General features: G+C 46.8%; 1 protein-coding gene across 1 annotated transcript in view; it reads left to right on the forward strand.

Annotated features, from left to right (window-relative positions):
• Positions 1 to 1,357: 1,357 nt before the first annotated feature.
• The window catches only part of Txndc5 (thioredoxin domain containing 5), a 32,147-nt gene continuing 11,972 nt past the window's right edge, over positions 1,358 to 21,532 (forward strand). Inside the window, exons 1-3 of the mRNA XM_008831636.3 lie at positions 1,358 to 1,685; positions 6,092 to 6,241; positions 14,537 to 14,642. Coding sequence (XP_008829858.1) covers positions 1,435 to 1,685; positions 6,092 to 6,241; positions 14,537 to 14,642 — 507 coding nt within the window. The 5' untranslated portion in view covers positions 1,358 to 1,434. The remainder of the gene's footprint in view (positions 1,686 to 6,091; positions 6,242 to 14,536; positions 14,643 to 21,532) is intronic.

Genomic DNA, 21,532 nt, shown 5'->3' on the forward strand with positions numbered 1-21,532 from the left:
TCTCCACACCACAGAAGAGTTTGGGAAATGAGGCACTGAGGAATGTAAAGATTCAAGTCTGACCAGGACAGGTTATTGGACAGGAGCCTTGGATGTCTAGCCACAAGTGAGTTTCAAACATGAGGCATGATGAAACCACATCACCAGAGGCCTTGAATGGCAGATAAGGAATTTCCATTTTACTCTCTGTATGCCAAGGCCACCCGAGGCTATGGTGGTGAGCTGGTCTAAGTTCAAGCAGCAATCTATCACGGTCAAAGACATGTGAGCAAAGGAAATTCTGAGAAATCTCCTGCAACAGGCAAGCTTAGGCCTGTCTAGGATGTGGACACTGAGGAAGATGGGTAGAAATACTGTTTTTGAGAAATGTGCTTGCTTTGAATTTGAAGACAGGAAGAGGAGGCAAGCAAGAGATACCACCTATATTTCAGCTTAAGTGGTTGCAAGAATAGAGTTTGGAAGGAAATCAGTGGGTTTGGTGTTTGGCAAACCATGGTTAAGGTTCCCAGGCGATTGAACCCCACTGATATTATCCAGGGATAAATGTTTCCGGTTTGGGGGGTGGTGTGAGGCTAATTAAGGATCAGGTGATTCTCTTTAATTTAGCTTCAGGTCCTCAGGGCAGGGCTAGGAGCTTGGATTGCCACCTGCCATAAAATGTGCGTGCAGGTGTTGTTCAGAGCCTCAGCCCAGGCAATAGCGCTGTCATTCCCAAGGTCAGTTCAGCCAGAGTAGCTGTTATCATTCATTTTTGTAACCGGGATGAGTTAGGACACAACAGGACACCAGCCAGTGCTGGGAAGAGACTCTTGTCCCAAGGAGGCCCCTTCCAGGACCTTTCCTTTTCGTAATGAGTTAAGGCAGGGCTGGATAACAGGTGCTCTCGGGAAGTGGTTTCATCACACCCCTGAGATCAGGCCTCCGAATCACAGTTCAGGTCTGGCCAAGAATCTGATTCATATAAGTGCAAACCCCACCCATTCTTGCAATTTCCTCCATTCTGCTGACAGCAGCTCAATTTGGGTCTGGAATCCCCGGGTCTTCTCCAGTGTTTAGGTCAACCAAGGAGGTTGCCACTGCCCCTAGGCTACTCTTCGTTCCTTCGTGAGTGCTCATGGTGGCTGGGGGGCTGGGGGAGGGGAGGCTGGTGAGAGGCTTGGGACGGGGAAGGGGCCCGCGGGGTGAATGGTCCCGGGATAGGGCTGGAGGTCACGTAAGGAGGATGTCAGGATACCAGTGACTTCCTACCAGTAGCTTCCAGCAGGACGCAACAAGATAGGCGGGCAGTGCGGGACCGCCGGGCGCGGGGCTTGGCGATTAGGGGCGGAGCTAGGCGGACGGGGCGGAGCGTGGGTGGGCGTGGGCGGGGCCTAGCGGGAGGCGGTCTGTGGAGGGGACCGGCAGCCGGGGCGAGAGCGCGCCAGCCCCGCCGCGATGCCCCCGCGCCCAGGACGCCTCCTGCCGCCGCTGGCCAGGCTACCGGCCCTGGCCGCGCTCCTGCTGCTGCTCGGCCCGGGCGGCGGCGGGCGCTGGAGGGCCCGGGCCCAGGAACCGGCAGCCGACGCTTCCCCCGCGGCGGACGGCGGGGCGGAGCAGGACCCGCACGCCAAGCACCTGTACACGGCCGACATGTTCACGCACGGGATCCAGAGCGCCGCGCACTTCGTCATGTTCTTCGCGCCCTGGTAACGCGGCCCCGCAGGCCGCTCGGCCCCGGCTCCGCTCTGCTCAGGCTGTGCGGCCCCGGCCAGGCGGCGGGGACTCAGGGCTCGGTCGGGATCGGGAGCACGCGTCGGGGCCCCGCAGGCTCCGCCGGGGGCGTGGGCCGCCCTCGGCCGCTGACGTGGCGCTGACCGGGCCGCGCGCGAGAAGGGGGCGGTCCCCGAGGGGAGGCCCGGAAAGGCCGCTCCGCCCCGCGCGCGCTCCCGGGTCCCCTGAAGGGTAGGGCAAGGCAGGGCTGTCACCCACCCGTCTAAGCTGCTGGAGCCCAGACGTCACCCCTGCGTCCCCGGCCCAGCTCCCCAAACTTCCTGTGCGGGCCGGACGCGGCAGGAGCCCAGCGGCCACGTGCCCTGGCCTGGAGCGTCCTTCCTGCTGAACCCCTGCCCACCCGCCAGACCCCTAAGACATAGGCCCATCTCTTTGATGAGGGTTGAATTGAAAAACTAAGACCTCACCAAGATACGAGGTCCCACTTTGTGTGTATTTTGGGAAGAGGTAGCCCAGGCTAGGATGGAGGGATGGGTTCCTCCACTTGGGAAGGCAGGAAAAGTGCCGGTTCTGGGGACCCCCTGCTGCAGATCGGAGTGGATGTGGGCTGTATTGTCTGTTGCAGGCCCATAACTTAAGGCTGTCCACTGCCACCACCTCCTAGTCGCTGCTCACTTGGGGCTGGGTCACTTGGAAAGTGAGATGGGGCTGTCCGCAGGGAACAGTCATGCCTCCTACTTCCATTGTCTGGTTGGGGCTCCTGTACCCCAGGAGTTATCCCAGACACAGTTAGTGCAGTGCTTTCCTGCTCCCGGCCTAACTGCCCCGAGGGAGCGTTCGCATGGGCCAGAGCCCAGAGTGGGATCTTAGGGCACAAGCAGTTTGAGATGTGGGTGTGTGCTGACTGCTTATTGTAGAGCTTGGTGTTCTTCCGTAGCTCAGCAGGGACTCTTTAGGGAAGGGTGAAAGAGCTGAGAGAATGTTTCTGTGGACCCCATTTATGCAGTAACTGCCTTTCAAAATAGGGGAAACTTGACTCTTAACTGTATGTATTTCAGTTCATTTGGGGTTAAGTTTTGGGTGTCAGTTTGACTCAAACCCATTATCTATTACGAATGCATGAATAGACTTTTAAGTTCCCAAGAACTGACTTGAATCTGTAGAACTACCAATAGTAGAGAAAATACTGGTAGTCCAAAACAGCCAGCCTTAACAGTTACTCTGTGCAGGAGTATTCTCATAGAATTTGTTTCAATTAAGTACAAGTGACTTAATTGGGGCCAATTTCAGTGGAATAAATTTCAATGGAGTTTTCCTTTTATAAGTTAAATTGACATGCAGACATAGTAAGCTGCCTTCAGTGACAGTTTTAATTTTGGAATATTTCCATAAATACCAGCTCGTCTTGGCCATCATACTGGTATTATGTAAATTCCTTTTTCTCACTGTATTTGGCTTGTAGACATCTACAGAGATGTGTCTTCCCTAACTAAGCCCTTAGTTGTTTGCTTATTTGTAGTCTGCTAAAAATTTTAGAGATAATTTGGACTCTTACCATGGCTATAGAACTCACTATGTAGACCAGGCTGGCCTCGATCTCACAGAGGTCCTCCGCCTCTGCCTCCCGAGTGCTGGGATTAAAGGCGTGTATCATCATGCCAGACTGAAAGTTAGATTTTTTTTTTTTTTTTGGAGGAGAGATTGAGATAGTTATGTAGACCGACTCGTGATCCTCTCGCCTCAGCCTCTGGAGTACTAAGATTAGAAAGTTAGACTTCTAAGAGCAATGTGGGGGTCAAGATAGAACATACCCTTCCCTACTTTTTCCCAGTATCAATGCCTGGAATATTGGATGCCTGCACATGATTTGGGGGCAAGGACGCTACCTAATGAAAATACTACTGTGTGTGTGCGTGGGTGTTTATCCTGGAATTGGTGGTACAGGGTTGTCCACATTTGTTCTGTTGGCAGTTTGTGGGTCACACTGACCTGGGAACGGTGAGGTCAAAATCAAAGCCTTTGCCCTGTCCTTTGGCCCCAGGCCACCTTAGAATGCAACTTGCTGTCTCAGAGGTGCTGTAGTCACAAGGGCTCCAAACCATAATTGCCAACTGATGGCACCCGTGGATTCATCACTGCTCTTAGGTGGGGAGGAGTAAGAAAACTTGACAAGGATGCAGAGGATGTGTGGAATTCTAAAATATGCTTATCTGATCAAACCCCTAGAGGCAGAACTGCCCTTGGAAATCTCTTATGGTGGTGGCCTGGAGGAGACTACCCCTCAGGTACACAGCAAGTCCTCCCAGCCAGGGTCTGCTCTAGCATTAGAACCCATCATGCTTTCTTTGGTTAAGTATCAGACAGATTAGTTGTCAGATCTCTGTCTTCAGACAGCAGAATCACACATGTGTAAGAGGCTCATGCCACAAGGAACATACGGGAACTGGGGCCACACTCCCCCTTTTACACACTTCAGGGCCTTTGGGCCTTGGATTTTGTTTTGTTTTTATCCTTTCTTCCCCAACTCATCATCTTGATAAGCTCATACACATTGTTGAATTCATGGAAATTCAACAAATACAGTTTCACTGTGTGGGTTTTTCACCCTATTCATCCAGTTAGGAAATTGTCAAACACTTTATACAAACCAAGTATGTGCTGGGTTGGGGACAGGACAGTGCATGTTATCTTTGCACTTGTACCAAATATATAATAAAGAACACCAATGACCTTCCAGAAAAAGGGAATGATACTGTTTTAGGCTTTTATGAAGCAGGGATTCTTGTGGCTGCCCAAGAAAGTGCTGCTGGAAGACACATTAGCTCGAAGCAGGCTTTTCTATGCTCCCTGTGGATGTCTGTCTGGGAGGTCAGCCCATCTGTCGGCAAAGAGGCTTAACACATATTTTGTTAAGAAAGTATCTTGAGGAAGAACTCATAATTATCGGTGCCTGTTACTCTTGTAAGCAAGCACTTTTTAAAGGACCACTTTAAAGGGTGATGCACAAGTGGTTACATTGTAGACATGAGGAACAGTTGTCCTGTGTCAGATGCTGTGTGACTGCACTTGAAGCTTGGGTACTGTTTCTGGTGTTATCTCATTCAGAAGTATGGTCCAGCATAGAGTTGAGCGGGCAAGGTGGTCGCCAACCATGCTGTTCAGATCTAATGATGAGAACGGTGCTGATGCTGTAAGTGCAGTGTGAAAAGAGGTCAGAAGCTACAGTCCTGCCGGCATTATTTTAAATGATAAATGGTTTAAAAATATTTCTACATAGCTGAACTCAAGCAGTGAGCACCAGACATTTGATTATATCCACCCTAGATGTTTGGGTTGCTACAAACTCTTCTTTAAAAAATTTATTTTGGGGGGCTGGGAATGTAGCTTAGTTGGTAGAATGCTTGCCTAGCATTCATGAAGCTTTGGGTTTGATCCCCAGAACCATATAGGTGGATGTGGTGGTGCACATTTGTAACCCCATCACTTGGAAGGTAGAGGCAAGTTCAAGGACATCCTTAGCTATGTAGCAAATTCAAGGCTAGCCTGGGATACATGAGACTGTGTCTAAATAAATAAATTGAAAAACAATAGGGCAGGGAAGATGGCTTAGTGAGTAAAGTGAGTATTGGCTGCTCTTGCAGAGGATCCAAGTTTGGTTCCCAGCACCCACATGGTGACTGTCCCTAACTCCAGTTCCAGGGGACCTGACACCCTCTTTTGGCCTCTTCAGACATTTCGTGACACAGGTGCACTTACACACATGCAGGCAAAACACTCATGCAAGTAAAATATAAATAAATTTAAATAAGTGATTGGAGAAGATGCAGAATTGATTGAGTTTTGAGGATGCCTTGCATGTGTGTGCATTTGGTTATATAGTAGAGGAGACTTGTTCTTTTAAGGCAGCAATTGCAGCCAGAGTGCTGAGCTGCTGCCTTAGAGGGAGAGCAGGGAAGATTTCCAGAAGAGAAGAGAATGGGTGCCAAGGAGCTTAGGAGTCAGGGAAGACTTGGAGGAAGTGACACCCAATCTACATTTGAAGAGCAAATAGAAATTAGCCAGGTGGAGTTTAGAGAGAAAGTGTTAGGAGGCTGTATACCTTGAGCAGGGGAAGCCAAGCTATTGTCAGAAAGTTGTAAACACTGCTGTAGAACCCAGAGGCCAACTGGGAGACAGGGAGGTGGGTTCTTGCATACAGGTCACAAAGGGAGACCAGGGGCAGTGCCCTGTTAAATTTTGATTTGGTGCTGAGAAGGGTGTCCTTGTGCAGGATCCATGTGCTGCAGAGAAAAGAAAAGGTGGGAGTCAAGGACCGATGGAGAGGGTGAAGTGGTGCCTGGGACCTGACCGCCAGTCTGCTCCTCCCCTTGCCTCACTGCAGGTGTGGACACTGCCAGCGACTGCAGCCAACTTGGAATGACCTGGGAGACAAGTACAACAGTATGGAGGATGCCAAGGTGTACGTGGCGAAGGTGGACTGCACAGCTGACTCTGAGGTGTGCTCTGCCCAGGGTGTGCGAGGATACCCCACGTAAGTAGGAAGGGAGGGTGCATGCATCCTAGATTGTTTGTTGTTGCTCTCTGCAGGCAAGGAACATCCAAGTTGAACTTCTGGTAACTTCCTTTGTAGATCTGAGGAGCCAGGGAGCTGGATGTAAGCAGGTGGTCCCTGCCTTTAGGGCACAATGATATTTAGCACTATTTTAGATCCCTTTTGTGCTTTGCCTGGAAAAAGCCTTTAATTAGTTAGTGTTTGCACAGGATGTAGTGAGGTCTGCCTGAGATCCAGCCCCATATACAGTGCATTTCATACAGCCTGCTCAGACTCTGTCACCTGTGTCGGTTTGAATTTTTAGTTTGAGCTCTTATTACTGTTCCTCCTCCTCCTCCTCCCCCCCCCTCCCTCCTCCCCCCTTCTTCAGCAATAGGTTACTATCAAGTTCTCGTGGGTAACCTAGAGCAGGGATATGGTCAGTATTGTTTTCCCCCCTCCCCCCTCTCCCCCTTTCTACTGTTAGGTATCATACAACTAGCATAAGGTCTGTTTCTGTTGGAAAGGAGGGCAACAAATGAGAGTACAGGAGTTCTCACAGCAGTGCCTCTTACTCCCTTAACAGGGAGTGTTTTGATTTTATGAAACAAATTATAACTGGCTTCTACAGTCCTGATTAGCGACCCCCCAAAATCCCAAGTGTTGAAGGCTTGGTCAGCAGCCTGTGGGGCTGTGGGAGGTTGTAGGACTGTTAGGGGTGGGGCCTGGTGGGAAGAAGTTAGCTCACTGAGGGTGTGTCCTGGAAGGGGATATTGTGGTCTTGTTCTTTTTGTGTGTTCCTGTCCTCAGAGGGGAGGCTCTTGTTCTACCATATGCTCCCAGCCATCAAGCTCTGTCTTGCTACAGACCAAGGCAGTGAATCCAAGCATCCTGTGGCCCCAAATCTCCAAAACCGGGAACCAAAAATAAGCCGTTTCTCTTTATGGGCTGATTATCCCAGGAACTTGTTAGAGCAATGGAAAGCTGACTGTCAAACTTCCTAAGTAAAAGAGGATGTCTTAGTCCATTTTCTGTTGCTGTAACTGAGTAACAGAGTAGATAGATTACACAGGGAATAAAGGTGTATTCGACCCCCCAGTTCAGGAGGGTCAAGGTTGTTGGGCTACATGTGGCGAAGGGCACCTTGCTGGTACACAGGGCATCACATGGCAAGATGACAAGCTTTGGTCTTTCTTCCTCTTGTAAAACCACTAATGCAGTCACTGCGGCCTATTATGACTTCATCTAATCTTAATTCCTTCTTTTTTATCATATGATTTTTTTTTTTTTTTAGTTTTTGAGTATTTCATAGGAGTATTGTATTTGCATCATTTCCACCCTTTCTAGCCCCCTCCAAACCCTCCTGTGCCCGCCCCCAACATACTCCCTCTCAATTTCTTGTCCTCTGATTATTATTGTTCCTGTGCTAGATAGCTTCAGTTGTCAACTTGACACATCTGGGTAGAGGAATCGCCTCTGTTCATTTGGCCTGTGGCCATATCTATGAGGCATTTTCTTGATTGTTGAGTGATGTGGGAGGGCCCAGCCCATTGTGGGCTGTGCTACTCCTGGGCAGGTGGTCCTGTGCTGTATAAGAAAGCAGGCTGAGCGTAGGCCAGAGGAGCAAGCCAGTAAGCAGTGTTCCTTTGTGGTCTGTGCTTCAGCTCCTGCCTACAGGTTCCTGCCCTGAGTCCCTGCCCTGACAGTGATGAACTGTGACCTGGGAGATGTAAGATAAAACAAATCCTTTCCTCTCTGAGTATATTTTGGTTAACAGTGTTTTTATCACAGCAGTAGAAAGTAACCAGAACAATTATATATACATACATTTGTACATATACACATACATATAAATGACTGAATTCCAGGTAGTGGTACTCTTTTGTATATGTGTTTAGGGCTGCCCACTTGGCATTAGATAACCTATCAGGGAGCTTGTCCTTGGAGAAAACTGATTCTCCCTTCCTCAGCATCCATTGATTACCTATAGCTCTTCATCTAGAGGTGGAACCCTATGAAATTTCCTAATCGATTCCTAAAGATCTCACCTTGTCCCACTTCTCAGCACCTCACAATGGAATTTAAATATAACGTGGATTTGGGTGGGAACATTGAAATTATAGCAAAGGATATATTAAAAGGCCTTTAGGGAAAGCTCAAAGATTCTGGCCAGTGGTCTTGGGGGCTGTTTCTACTGCATCTGCTTTGAGGAGGCTGAACTTTTCATCTTAGACTCTCTTCATTCCTGAGTGGACCTGCTTGGTGGAACCTTCCAGAAACAGCCATGTGGTACAGATGCAAGGTCTCATAGAAAATAGCATCCTCATTCAGACTGAATCACCAGTGTGGGAGGGAAAAGCAGTTTACCAGAGGGGGAAGATACTGTCCCACAGTAGGAGGAGGATTGGTTACTGTGACTCCCAAGTTGTTGTTACAGTTGAGGTACCAAGTCAAGACTGAACAATATACAGGGCCAGGAGTGTACGTTAAGTAGGAAGTCTGAACTTATGTCCAGTCCTGAGAGGCAGTGAAGGAAGATAGAGGGAGCCCTGGGCTTGAACTTTGAAGCCACAGTGAAATCCCAGCTCTACCGTTGATGATTATGCAGCACTGGCCATGTCGCTTACTCTCAGAGTCTCAGGGTAATGATGACAGTGCCCTCCTTCCACCTCACCTTCCCGTTAGCACAGGAGTTCAATGCAGTTCTTTTACATTTGGAGTTTGGCATTTCTATGAAATACCCTGGAACTCTGATTGCCTGCTGATCTAGGCACCACAGTTCAGGCCTGCATCACATCAGATCACTAGAGAGAAAAATCTAGCATGTGTACCTAATTAACAGCACTCACTGCCTTGTGCTTCACAGATTGTCCTTAATGTGAACTAGGAGGCTGGGGATGTGGCTTAGTTTAACATCATGTGCTATTAAAGAGAAGAAAAGCTCAGGGTCCTGGGCTCTATCCCTGGCACAAATGAGTGAATGAATGAATGGATGGAATGAACTCTGCTTGGATCAAGAGCACTTTAGGGAAGTAGGGGAGGTAAATGCTCACCTGTTGAGCCTGGTGCTTCCAGGATGCAGGGACATAGAGCTGGATTGGTTGTGGTCCTGTCCTCTCCTGCACTGCCAGCCATACAGAACAAGCCACAGTGCGGCTGAAACTGGAGCTGCAGTGGGCAGAGAAGTGCAGGCGCTGTGGCATTTCTGAGAGAGAAGCTGCCTTAGTTTCATTTCCTGTTGCTGTGATAAAACGCCCTGACTAAAACAACTTAGAGTTGAAAGGGTTTATTTAGCTCACAGGTCCAAGTTACAGTCCATCATTGTGGGGAAGTCAAGATGGCAGAACTTGAAGCAGCTAGTCACATCCGCAGTCAAGAGCAGGGGGAGAGTGATGCGTGCTGTGCTCAGCTCACTTTCTCCACTCACACAGTTCACCATCCCCTGCTTAGGGAATGGTCCAACCCACAGTGGGTGGGCGTTCCCATCTCAATGAACAGAATCAAGATACTTCCCCCACCTGATCTGGACTCTCCCTTATTGAGATTCCCTTCCCAGCCGGTTGTAGATTGTGTCAGGTTGACAAAGCTGACCATCACAGAAGCTTTGCCAGGTTCCATGTGGACATGGTTGGAGGTATGCTCCATCAACACTTGCTCCATCGGTTCCATTTCCAAACTTAAAAAGACTCACATTGCACCTTATGTTCTGACTTTTATTTAGAAGCTCTAATCTCCCCAGTAAAGCAGACATTGGTTTTGTGTTGTTAAAGAGAGTGAAAATGAGCAGAGCTACAGTGACTGTGCTCTGAGAAGGAACCCCATGACTGTCATGGGCCTGCAGAAGTGCCCAAGAGCAAGTGTGTGTTTTTGGCTTTCACAGAGTGTTACCTATGTAGTTGCATTAAGGCATTCATAGGTTGGCCTGTGTGTGCTTTTAACTTCCTTTCAAATAGCTCCATTCCACGGAGTTGTTGGAAAGCCTGAATCAGAAGGTGACTGTAGATGCCCAAGCTCCAAGTTTGTGTCAGAACACAGGCTTTATGCCATTTTCCTCCTGGTACATTTAAATGAAGTAAAAGATTAGAGAGGAAGGGAGTTTGGGGTACCATAACCCTAGAGATGGCTGACTGCGCAGGAACATACTGAAGGACTTCTTGCTGAGGTGGGAGAGTCATTGTTTGGGAGGAAACCTGAGCAGGAGCTAGACCGAGTGGGGCTAGCACTTTATATTGATCTGTAGCTGCTATAATGAAGAACCCTACATGTAGATGGTCAAAAACAACACAAAGGTGTTTTTTTACAGTTCTGGAGACTAGAGTACCAAAATGAAGGTGTCATCAGGGCCACATTGCTTCTGAGTCCTGTGTGGACTCCTTTTCTGACTTTTCCTGGCTTTTGATGGTTTGCTGGAATTTAGTCAGCTTTATATTAGCCATAAAATATCTAGGATAAGTTAAAAAAGAGGACAAGTGAGTTCCTGCAGCCTAAGGTAGAGTGAGAGTCTGTCTCCCCCCACCCCCCCGCCCATCTCGCCCCTAAAAAAGGATCAGTTTATTTTGATTCACAGTTTGGGAGATTCCAGTCCATGGTCAGTTGGCCTCATTGCTTTTGAGCTTGTGGAGAAGCAGCATAAGGTAATAGGGATATCGAAGAGCACTTAATGGCATTCACAAGTGGGCAGCTGGGGGGAAGGGAAGTGTGGCAGGGGTCCCAATATAATCTTCAAGGGAACAACCCCAGTGACCTAAGCTCTCCCACAAGACAGAAATCCCACAAGGCCCCACCTCTTAATACCATGTCCCAGTAGCACCACATTGAGGACTAACCTTCAACACCTGGGCTTTGGGAGACTTTCATATCCAAACTCTATCAGCATCCATCTTTGTGTTCCTTGGACCTTGTATGTGTGTCTCTGGGTCTGAGTTTCCCTTTCTTGTAAGGACATCTGTCATTTAATGTGCTCACCTCTGTAAGATCCTAATTCTGAATAAGATCAATCTGACATTGGGGATTAGGGTTTAATGCTGTTTGGGGGGGGGTCACAATTCAATCCCTAGTATCATTAGTGTGGTAGAATTTTTCTTAGATTTTTTTTCATGGTGACGCCTAAATGGGCATTTTCTCCCTGCAGCCTCCCAGGGAGAGACAGATTGCTAGAAGACACACATGTCCATGGAAAGTTTGTATAGAGAAATTGGGGGCTGAACTTTGGGCTAGTTGCCTTCACCCAGCCTGTCACCTCCTTCACCTCTGTCAACTGAGCATTGAAGTCATTGCTGCAGGCTGTAATGACTGTAATGGAATCTCCAACTCTCCCCAGGCTCTTTGAATTTACTAAGGAAGAATCTCAGACTTGAGCAGATTAGAAAGAATTTTTACTCCAGCAAGAAATTTTTGTTTTGCTCAATGTATACCAAATTAGGCAAACCAAACACATATATACAGGTTAGGTCTTAACTGTATTTTAACTTTAGCAAAGAAACAAACTAAAAAAATGAGTTCGATGAATTCTTTCTGGTATTTTGAGACTCTGCCTGTTGAAGCACTTTGGTGTGGGGAGACACTTAGAAGGAAAGGAAGGTGGGGAAATATAAGAGGTTTTGTTTTGTTTTAAGACAGGGTCTCCCTGTGACCAAAGCTTGCCTGGAACTCGCTCGTTCTGTTTTGTTGTAGGTGGGGGCATGTTAGACAGGATCTTTACATGTAGTCCATGCTGGCTTTGAACTTACTGTGTAGGTCTGGCTAGCCTGGAACTCAAAGCAGTCCTCTACTTCAACTTTCCTAGTGATGAGATTACAGGCATTTATCACACCTGGCTTCTCCCCCCTCATGGACATTGAATATCAGCACTGGGATCTGGGATCTGGGACTTCTAGTCTCCAGAACTGCAAGAAATAAATTCTATTGTTTAAAGACCGCTAGGCCCATCATGGTCTACTAATACAGCCACGCAGCCTGTGACACTATTCAAACCTACAGGTCTGAGTTCTGTATATCCTGAATTAAAAATCTGTGGTCTCCTGTGAACTGGAGCTGTGGTCCACTCCTGTGAGCTACAGCTATGGTTCCCCTCCTGTGAGCTGGAGCTGTGATTCCCCTCCTGTGGACTGGAGCTGTGGTCCCCTCCTGTGGGCTGGAGCTATGGTACCTTCCTGTGAGCTGGAGTTGTGGTCTCCTCCTGTGAGCTGGAGCTGTGATCCTCTCCAGGGAGCTGGAGCTGTGGTCCCCTCCAGGGAGCTGGAGTTGTGGTCTCCTCCAGGGAGTTGGAGATGTGGACCCCTCATTTGAGCTCGAGCTGTGGTCCTCTCCTGTGAATTTGTGGTCCTCTCCTGTGAGCTGGAGTGGTGATCCCATCCTGTGAGCAGGACATGTGGTTCCCCTCTTGTGAGCTGGAGTTGTGGTGCTCTCCTGTGAGCTGGAGCTGTGGTCACCTCCTGTAAGTTGGAGCTGTGGTCCCCTCTTGTGAGCTGGAGCTGTGGTTCCCACCGGGGAGGTGAAGCTGTGGTTTCCCTCCTGTAAGATGAAGCTGTGGACTCTTCCTGTGAACAGGACCTGTAGTCCCCTCCTGTGAGCTAGAGCTATGGTCCTCTCCTGTGAGTGGAAGTTGTGGTTCCCCTCCTGTGAGCTAGAGCTATGGTCCTCTCCTGTGAGTGGAAGTTGTGGTTCCCCTCCTGTGAGTGGAAGTTCTGGTTCCCCTCCTGTGAGCTGGAGCTGTGGTCCTCTCCTGTGAACTGGAGCTCTGGCTCCCCTCCTGTAAGCTGGAGCTATGGTTCCCCACCTGTGAGCTGGAGCTGTGGTCCCCTCCTATGAGACAGAGCTATGGTTCCCCTCCAGTGATCTGGAGCTATGTCCCCCTCCTATGAGAGGTAACTGTGGTACCTTCATAATAATATGGACTCCTAGTCCCAGGGGGATGACTAGAATAAACTGTCCTGGATCAGGTGCTCACCCACTGTTGAAGATCAATGCATCTTTCATTGCTCACCAGAGAAGTTTCTTTACGTAGTGGATGGTGATTGGCACAGAAACTTACGGCTTTCTAATGTGTGGGTAGGGAGGGGCTGCAGCGCGCTTATCTCTGGATGGGACACCTGTCAGGCTTTGGGAGCACAGGACTAGAGAATCATTGCAGAGGACAAGGTGGAGGGATTATAACAGCCAGAGGTGGTGGATGACCATGGCGGGGGGGCAGAGTTCTCCAGACAGCTGGCCAGTTGTTACTCATATTAACTCACAGCAATGTTGACAGCATGCAGAAGTCCTCTGCAAACTTGTGTGGATGATCCCACATTAGAGAACATTTGGGGATTCAAGTTAGACTCTGTAGGCTTTATTACCTAGAGAGAATGCATTGAATTAAGTGGACGGGGCGGGGGGGGATGCAGGGAGGTGTGGATGGGAGAGGGGATATATCATCAAATTATATTGTCTAGAAATCACAAAAATTCAATAAAAATGCTAAAAAAAATCTGTTTCTGAACATTTTATGTTAACTCACAAAACCACATCCTTGTCACAGAGGTGTTAGGGGCTCTTTGGGGAGCAGGCTTGCTAATAAACCCTTGGCTGTATTTCCTTTTCTTCTGACAGGAGCTACATGTTTACAGTAATGTATACATCTTCTGTGAAGTTTCATCTTAAGCATGTTACCAGTGCAGTGATCTAGGACCAGGACACTGAAGATTCATCCTCTGGCGATGTCATTTGCTTGTGCATCCTCTTTACAGATTCCTTCAGAGGCCAGGGGGTAGAAATATTCTGTTCTGTGTGGATGTGAACAGAGGGACAGGGATTGAAATAGGTGGATGGGGGCCCGAGTAGGCAGATGGACCCATGAGTGTGTGAACTGCAACATCAGGGGGCCTGATAGCTGGGAGCTTGAATTCCTTCAGTCAGTAGGTATTCATGCTTTTTTGAGTCTATCACCTGCCATGGTGCCCTGGAAATACATTTCCTGCTCTAGGCCCGATTCAGACCCACACACAGCAGCAGCAGGAGCAACGAGGGATAAGAGAAACCCCAGGCCAGGAAGGACAGGGACCAACTTGGGAATCCTACACATTGGACACTGGCTTTGACTCACAGTGTGTGGCTGAAGTTTAATTTTCCTGAGTAACATCAGAAACGTCCTAAAGTTCAGGACTGTGTGAGCATGCAGTCTCCCAGAACATGATTTTTGTTTTCCTTTCTTGTTTTATCAGGGTGGCAGATAGGTGCCAGTTTCTGGGCTTCACTGAATGACTTTGCTCTCATCCCAGAGCAGCTTAAGAACTTCTCTACCTGTTGTTCTTTCAGCCTAAAGCTTTTTAAACCTGGCCAAGAAGCAGTGAAGTACCAGGGTCCTCGAGACTTGCAGACACTGGAAACCTGGATGCTGCAGACATTGAATGAGGAGCCAGCTGTGAGTGTTCCCTCCTCCTTCCTTTACCCCTCTATGTGCTTGGGAGTGACTACACAGAGGCCAGAAAGTAGAGTTCATAAGTTGTAAGTAGATCCTTTGTACTTGTAGCAATACTCAATAAATAGATTTAAATTTGCAGCTAAGAATTAGAGAAATACAGAACAGCACCATGAATATTCTTAAATATGGGACACTGAGTAAATGGGAATCATTATTCTTAAAAGGAGCCAGTGGAGCAATTTCCACAGTACATTCATCTGACCCTTGTGCTGGTTGCCTGCTCTCGTCAGGACAGCTGCAGATTTTCTGACCCACTCCTTGGAGTGGGTAGTCCATCATCTTGATCCCCTGAGGAACTATCCGTATATTCCTGAGGCAAGAACCTGATACAGTCTTCCTTATGGGGTTGAGTTTCATATCTAAAGTCCTGAGAGAGCTCAAGTTTTGTTTTTGTTTTTTTGTTTTTTTTTTTGAGACAGGGTCTCCCTGTAGCTCCAGCTGTCCTGGAACTCACTATGTAGACCAGGCTGGCCTTGAACTCACAGAGATCCGCCTGCCTCTGCCTCCTGAGTGTTGGGATTAAAGGCGTGTGCCACCACGCCCGGCTCAAGTTTTGTTTTACTTCAACTGCTTGATTACATTGCTTTCTTGCTTAGCTTTGCTTCTCATTATGTAGCCTAGGCTGGCCATGACCACAGTATCTCCCTACCCCCTCGAGAGCTGGGCTTATAGCGTGCACCACCACACTTACATCACTGCTTTGGTTCTAATAATTCCTTTTGTATCTAGTAACTTTACCTTCCCTTTTAGTTTTCTCCTTAAGTAGTTCGCCATGATTTCTTTAAAGTTCTTATTAATTTTTCATGTGAATGTTAGATTTTAAGTGGGATGTCAGAGTCTTTCCACTCCATTCTGAGTCATCCAGTCAGTAGCTAAAAGCTCTTATAGTTGGGGCAAAAGCAGCCCCCAGCCACTGGAGGCTGTTTTGGATGCTTCCTTGTAGAGGCATCCTGAGCTGTGTCACTTAAGTACAGCTGTCCTTCTTGTGTAGTGGACCACTGTTCAGTGACTGTTTTGCAAACAGTGATACCCTCACAGATTGCTTATAGGTTCATTTTTTTATTTCACTTTATTTTACTCCTTTGAAAGGTGAGGCAGGACTGCCAGGTGGGTGGGGAGCCTCTTGTAGTCTCCAGGCTGCTTTTTTTCAAATAAGCAGCTCAGCTTTCTTAGAACTGACTGATAACATAAGCAGAGTAACTTTAAGAACAAATTTCTTATGCTGAAAAGCTAGACAGAAAGCGTCTTGTCCTCGTCCCCCCCCCGCCCCTCCCCCTCCTGCTCAGTCCCAGGGGGTGTCCTGTGTAAATATTTCAGGACATTCATAGGTGGGCACTTTTTGCTTTGTCGCGTAGCCACTGTGTCACTTTCATTTGAATAAACGGTGAGCAGCCAGGCAGTAGCACAAGAGACTGCATTGACCACCTGGTGCCAGTGCTTTTGCCCTGTTCTCCACCAAAGCCCTTCACCTCTACCACCCATATCCCTCCTCCACTTTGCTTCCCCCAGCTGTCCATAGTGTGGGTCTTGTCTTTTCTTCTTGATCCTTAGCCCCCAAGGCTCCAACTGACTTTGCTGATGATATAACTTAGGAAATGCTCTGTGTCTTCCAATATCTCCCTGTGTACTAGTACCATTGGGACACTAAGAGTGTGGCTTATTAAGGCAGATGTAGGCATTTTGTTCTAAATCATAATGATCATACACAGTTCCTTAAATTCCCCCTGCTTGTGGTCCTTTCCCATAAAGGCTGTGTGCTCAGACTTGGCAGAGGCACGGGGTTGCACTTTGATGGTTTATGCTGTTGTGTTGCGGGGACAGGAAAAATGGCCAGCTTCCTTTGCGGCTCTTTTCTGACAGACTATCTAGAGAGCATCTAGAGGCTCTGAGTGCAGCTACTGCGATGCGAACAGTTCATCAAGACTACTTTATTATGCTGGGAAGACATACCCTGTGGCTGTGTGTGCTCCCAGTGGCAATTTGGAGCTCTATGTCTTACTGGTGCCATTTTCAAGGGTGTGTGTGGTTCTTGAGCTCTGCTCTGTGTTCTCTGTAGATGCCACAGCTCATTAGAAACTCAGCTCCTTTAGCCCTGCACACCTCAGACTTAAAACCTCCATAACTGTGGTGAGGAGCATGGTCCACAGTGTTGAATGAGTTGACTAGACTGTAATAATTTTAGGTAGCAGGAAGCCACAAGTTTCTGGGGCAAATTTGCATCTTTGTCGTGTGGGAAAGCTGCCAGGGCAGATGGAGTTTTCATATAGATTGAAACTGTGTACTCTTTCTTTGTGAAAATGTTCCTTTGTAAGAAGGTATAGGTATGGAATGGGGGAGGACAATTTTAGGAGGAGCTAATAGTCTCAAAAAGACTTTTAAATAAACTTTGCACCAAAAAAGGCCTTCCTCTGGAATACCTTTTTTCACTGGTATCAGATGGCAGAAAGATCACACTTGGAGGCTGGAAGGTTGTATAGGCTGGGAGGGTCTTGGACCAGTCAGCGTAGGTGTCCTGAGGGTCATCTTGTATCTTTAGTGTAGGAAAGGGATGGCAGCATGGACTCTACTGCATGCCGCCCCAGAACCACAGTCACCTGCACTCTGTGTTGTAGTGTCTCTGAGCAGTTCGGATCTGAGATAAGGACATGCTGATGTGCCTTGTAGAAAAGTTCAAATAAGCACTTTTATTTTTTTTTGAGATACTGAGATTGAACCCAGGGCCTTTAACTTGTGAGGCAGGTATCTACCCCTGATCTATACTCCTACCCCAAATATGCAAACTTTCTATAGATTATTAGTATTCTTTTTCATGTTTTAAATTACATTTGTTTATCGTGTTTGTGTTTGTGGTGCTGCAAGTGTATGGAGATCAGAGGGCAGCTTGTAGTGTTGGTTCTCTCCTTTCACCACGAGGGCACCAGAGATTGAACTCAGGTCATCAGGCTTGGCACAAGTGCCTCTATCTACGGAGCCAGCTCACAGGCCCTACATTTGAGTTTTCATATTTAAAATACTCAGGCCCAAAACTGCTTGAGATTTTTTTTTTTTGTATTTGGAACATTTACATATACATAATGAGATGACTTGGGGATGGGCCCAAGTCTAAACACTAATGTTTCATAGTTTTGCTATATATACCTTTTATACATAGCCCAAAGGTAATTTTTATACAGTATTTTTAGTGTACCTGCCTTCCGACTTCAGTCTGATGCATGAAGTCAGTGAGAGCTATTTTACTGTAGGACTACCCTGCTGGGACTCAAAATTTTCAGATTTTGGATGAGGGATGTTGAATTTATACTATAAATCAGAACTTTTTTTCAATTTGAACTTAGTTCCCTTCCTGCCCCCGCCCCCCGCCCAGTGCTGGGAATCCAACCCAGTCTTTAAATTTTTGCACATATTAGGCATGTGCTCTACCATTGTGCTTGAACTTAACTTCTTGAGAAAAATATTTTTAAAAGTTCTTCATCCGTATTTCTGTCTAAATAAACAACATATGCATTCTTACTCATAAAGAATAAAATCAGGATTTTCTTCCCATTAGTGTTGTGACAGTATTGTATTCAGAGAAAAGAAAACGTGCCCCTTCTATGTCCCACCACATCTTTCAGATTCTCATATTTGCTTCTCTACTTTTTTTGCTTTTTTAGTACGTATTATACGCAGTGGGTTTCATTTACATTTTTTCTTTTAAAAAACTTGTGTGTGTTTGTATATGTGTGTATGTGTGTATATATGCACACACTCATGCCTGGCCCAGTGCATGTGTGGAGGTCAGAGAACAACTTGTTGGAGTCTGTTCTTTCCTCCCACTGTGTGGGCTGTGGGGATCAAACTCGAGTCCTCAGGCTTGATGGCAAATGCCCTCCACTGCTGAGCCATCTTGCTGGCCCCAGATTTCTAATTTTTTCCTGAAGAGTTAATAATCCTATAAACATTTCATTAATGACTTGCATAATATGTGTTGGTTTATCATTGCTGCTCTATCACATGGAGTGTCATAACTTGACTCTTCTGGTGGTAGACACTTAGGTTACTTAGAATTTTTCTGTCATCATCACTGCTGTAACATGATTATCTTCATAAAGATAAAGAACTTTTCTCCCCTTTTAAGTGCTATTTTTAGAATATTTCAACACTATTTAAATATTTAGTCCTCAAATCTGCAAAGCCAAAAACTAAATCAAGGCACTTTCATGGCTCTTGATAACTGCCAACTGACTTCTCCTTCAGAAGCTTGTCAACTTCCCTCTGTCACCAGCAGGTGAGACTGTCCATTTCTGACACACTGTGGTGTTCTTGGGATGATGGGGACAGCGTGGGTGTCAGCCAAGGAGCAGAGAAGTGAGAGCACCCTGCAGGTGCGATAGATGAAGGTTACTATTGAACACCCTTTGAATGGCAGAAAGGATGCCAACCGGCATTGTAGTTCACCTGATCTGCACACTGACTTACCATGCCCCTTTTGATTATCATTCTGTGTGCATTCTTAGCCCTTTGAATAGGTTTTGTTATTGTTGTTAGTCAGGGTATGCCGGCCTTGAACTCCTGATCCTCCTGCCTCTTTCTCTCTTTCTCCCAATGGCTGGGATTATAGACATATGTCTTCATGCACAGTTAGCCCTTGGATGTTTTGACAAACTAGTGGCAGAAAGGATGATTTTATGTGTTTTCTAATGACAGATTTATATAACACTTTAAAGCCTGTAATAACTTGACTTCGATATCAGTAGTGTCTTAAACTGCCAGGTAGGACTTGAGTACTCTATACTGTGTGTCTGTAGCAAAACAGAGATTCATGGTCTTCACTTCTAGTTTCTTTGGTTAAATGCACTTGGCCTCAAAAACTGAGAGGTTCAGAGTTGGATGGTATTGCAGTTGGTGCACAGAGTTGCTTTTTCCCCAAGCAACAATTACACCTTATCTAGGTTTCCAGTGTTAAGGTTTCCATCTAAAAGTTCAGTCCAAAATGTTAAAATGGAACACTCCAGAAATAATTCACAGTTGTGTGTGTGTGTGTGTGTGTGTGTGTGTATAAGTTGTTGTTTTAAAACCTTTATTAACAAGTAGCAAAAGCTTGATTTTTTTTTTAGTTTCAAAATGTAAGCTTTTATTACAAATTAAAAATGAAATTCTTGAAAATCTCAACTTGAGGCTAAAGAGATGGCCCAGTGGTTAAGTGAACTTGGAGAAGACCTGTATTCAGTTCCCAGCACATGTATTAGGTGGCTCACAACACCTGTAGCTCCAGTTCCAGGGGACCCGACACCCTCTTCTGTAATCTGTGAGCACTGCACCTCACATGCACAGACAACGCACATGTAATTAAAAATAGTAACATCTTTTCTGAAAAACTAACTTGATCATATATGAAACAGTTTAAAACCTTTAAAGATACATTGAGAAAACCCAAGCTTTAAAAAAAAAAAAACACATTTATCATTACCAAAAAGAAATGTTTTTAGGTAAAAATGAAAACCTCATGCTGCATAGACAATGAAAATAGTTGGCACGTATCTGCTTAGCGGGCACAAAGCAAGCCCCTGAGGTCTTCACTCTGGTCTTAAATCATTAAAAAATTTTTTGAGACAGGGCCTCACTCTGTAGCCCTGGCTGACCTGGAATTCACTATGCAGACCAGGGTGACCTCTAACTCAGAGATGCCCTTGCCTCTACCTCCCGAGCCCTGGGATTGACAGTGTGTATCACCACACCCAGGGCCTTTTGTTTATTTCTTAGTGCTGGAATTTAACACTTATTTCTTTTTGGATGACTAAACCAGGTGCTCGTAGAGATGGTAAGCCAGGTATTTTGAATTCTCAGCTGGTGGATCAGCCGCTGTTGTCTCTTTGCCATCTTGTGGTTTAGGATTCTCTGGGCATCTGTGATGCTCATGTTGAAGTGGCTGTTGACCTTGGGTCTCAGTTCCTTCATTTTCCCTTGTCCTCGTCATTGTTGTCCTCTCTAAGCTGTATTTGGCGATGAGGACCCCTGCAGAATAGTGTCTATAACCTCATACATAGTCTGTCACCACTCTAGCTTGCTCTCCTGTACCCTGGTTGTCAGCACCCTCCATCAGTTCTCTCCCCACAGGAGGGTTGGGGTATTGTGGTCAGTGTCTGTGCTGGTTAGTTTTTGTGAACTTGATACAAACCTAGATATACCTGGAAAGAGGAAACCTCAGTTGAGGAATTACCTCCATCGGGTTGGCTGGCTGGGCATGTCTGTGAGGCATTTTCTTTATTGCTAATTGATGTAGAGTATACCAGCCCACCGTGTGCAGGGCCATCTCTTAGCAGGTAGGCCTGGGCTGTATAAGAACAGTAGCTGAGCAAGCCAGTAAACAGCATCCCTCTGTGGTCTCTGCTTCAGTTCCTGCGTTAAGCTCCGGTTCTGACTTCTCTGGATGATGAACTGTAACCTGTAAGATGAAATAAACCCTTTCCTTGCCCAAGTTGCTTTTTGGTCATGGTGTTTACCACAGCAACAGAGAGAAAACTAGAAGAGTATCCACAGGCTCTCCACGGGTAGAAAGGTCTCTTGCAGTTGGGTCAGCCTTGTTGGGATCGCCTAGTTCCCATCTTTACCCATTCTCATTGTTCTGGTAATTCTGCTGGTAATTTGTAGAGGACCCATAAAATGTGGATAGCGCCTGAATGGTTAGTCTGCTACATAGTTACTGCCTTGGACTGGAACTCCCACCAGGGCCTCAACGTTTGCTGCCTCCACACCCTTTTTTCCTTCAACAACATCAAATTCCACAATCTCCATCTTCTACACTGTGAAGCTACTTCTTCGGGTTATTCTTCTTTATGTCATTCTGGAGT

This window comes from Nannospalax galili, unplaced genomic scaffold, assembly GCF_000622305.1.
Source record: "Nannospalax galili isolate Female #2095 unplaced genomic scaffold, S.galili_v1.0 scaffold72, whole genome shotgun sequence".
NCBI classification, from domain to species: Eukaryota; Metazoa; Chordata; class Mammalia; order Rodentia; family Spalacidae; genus Nannospalax; species Nannospalax galili.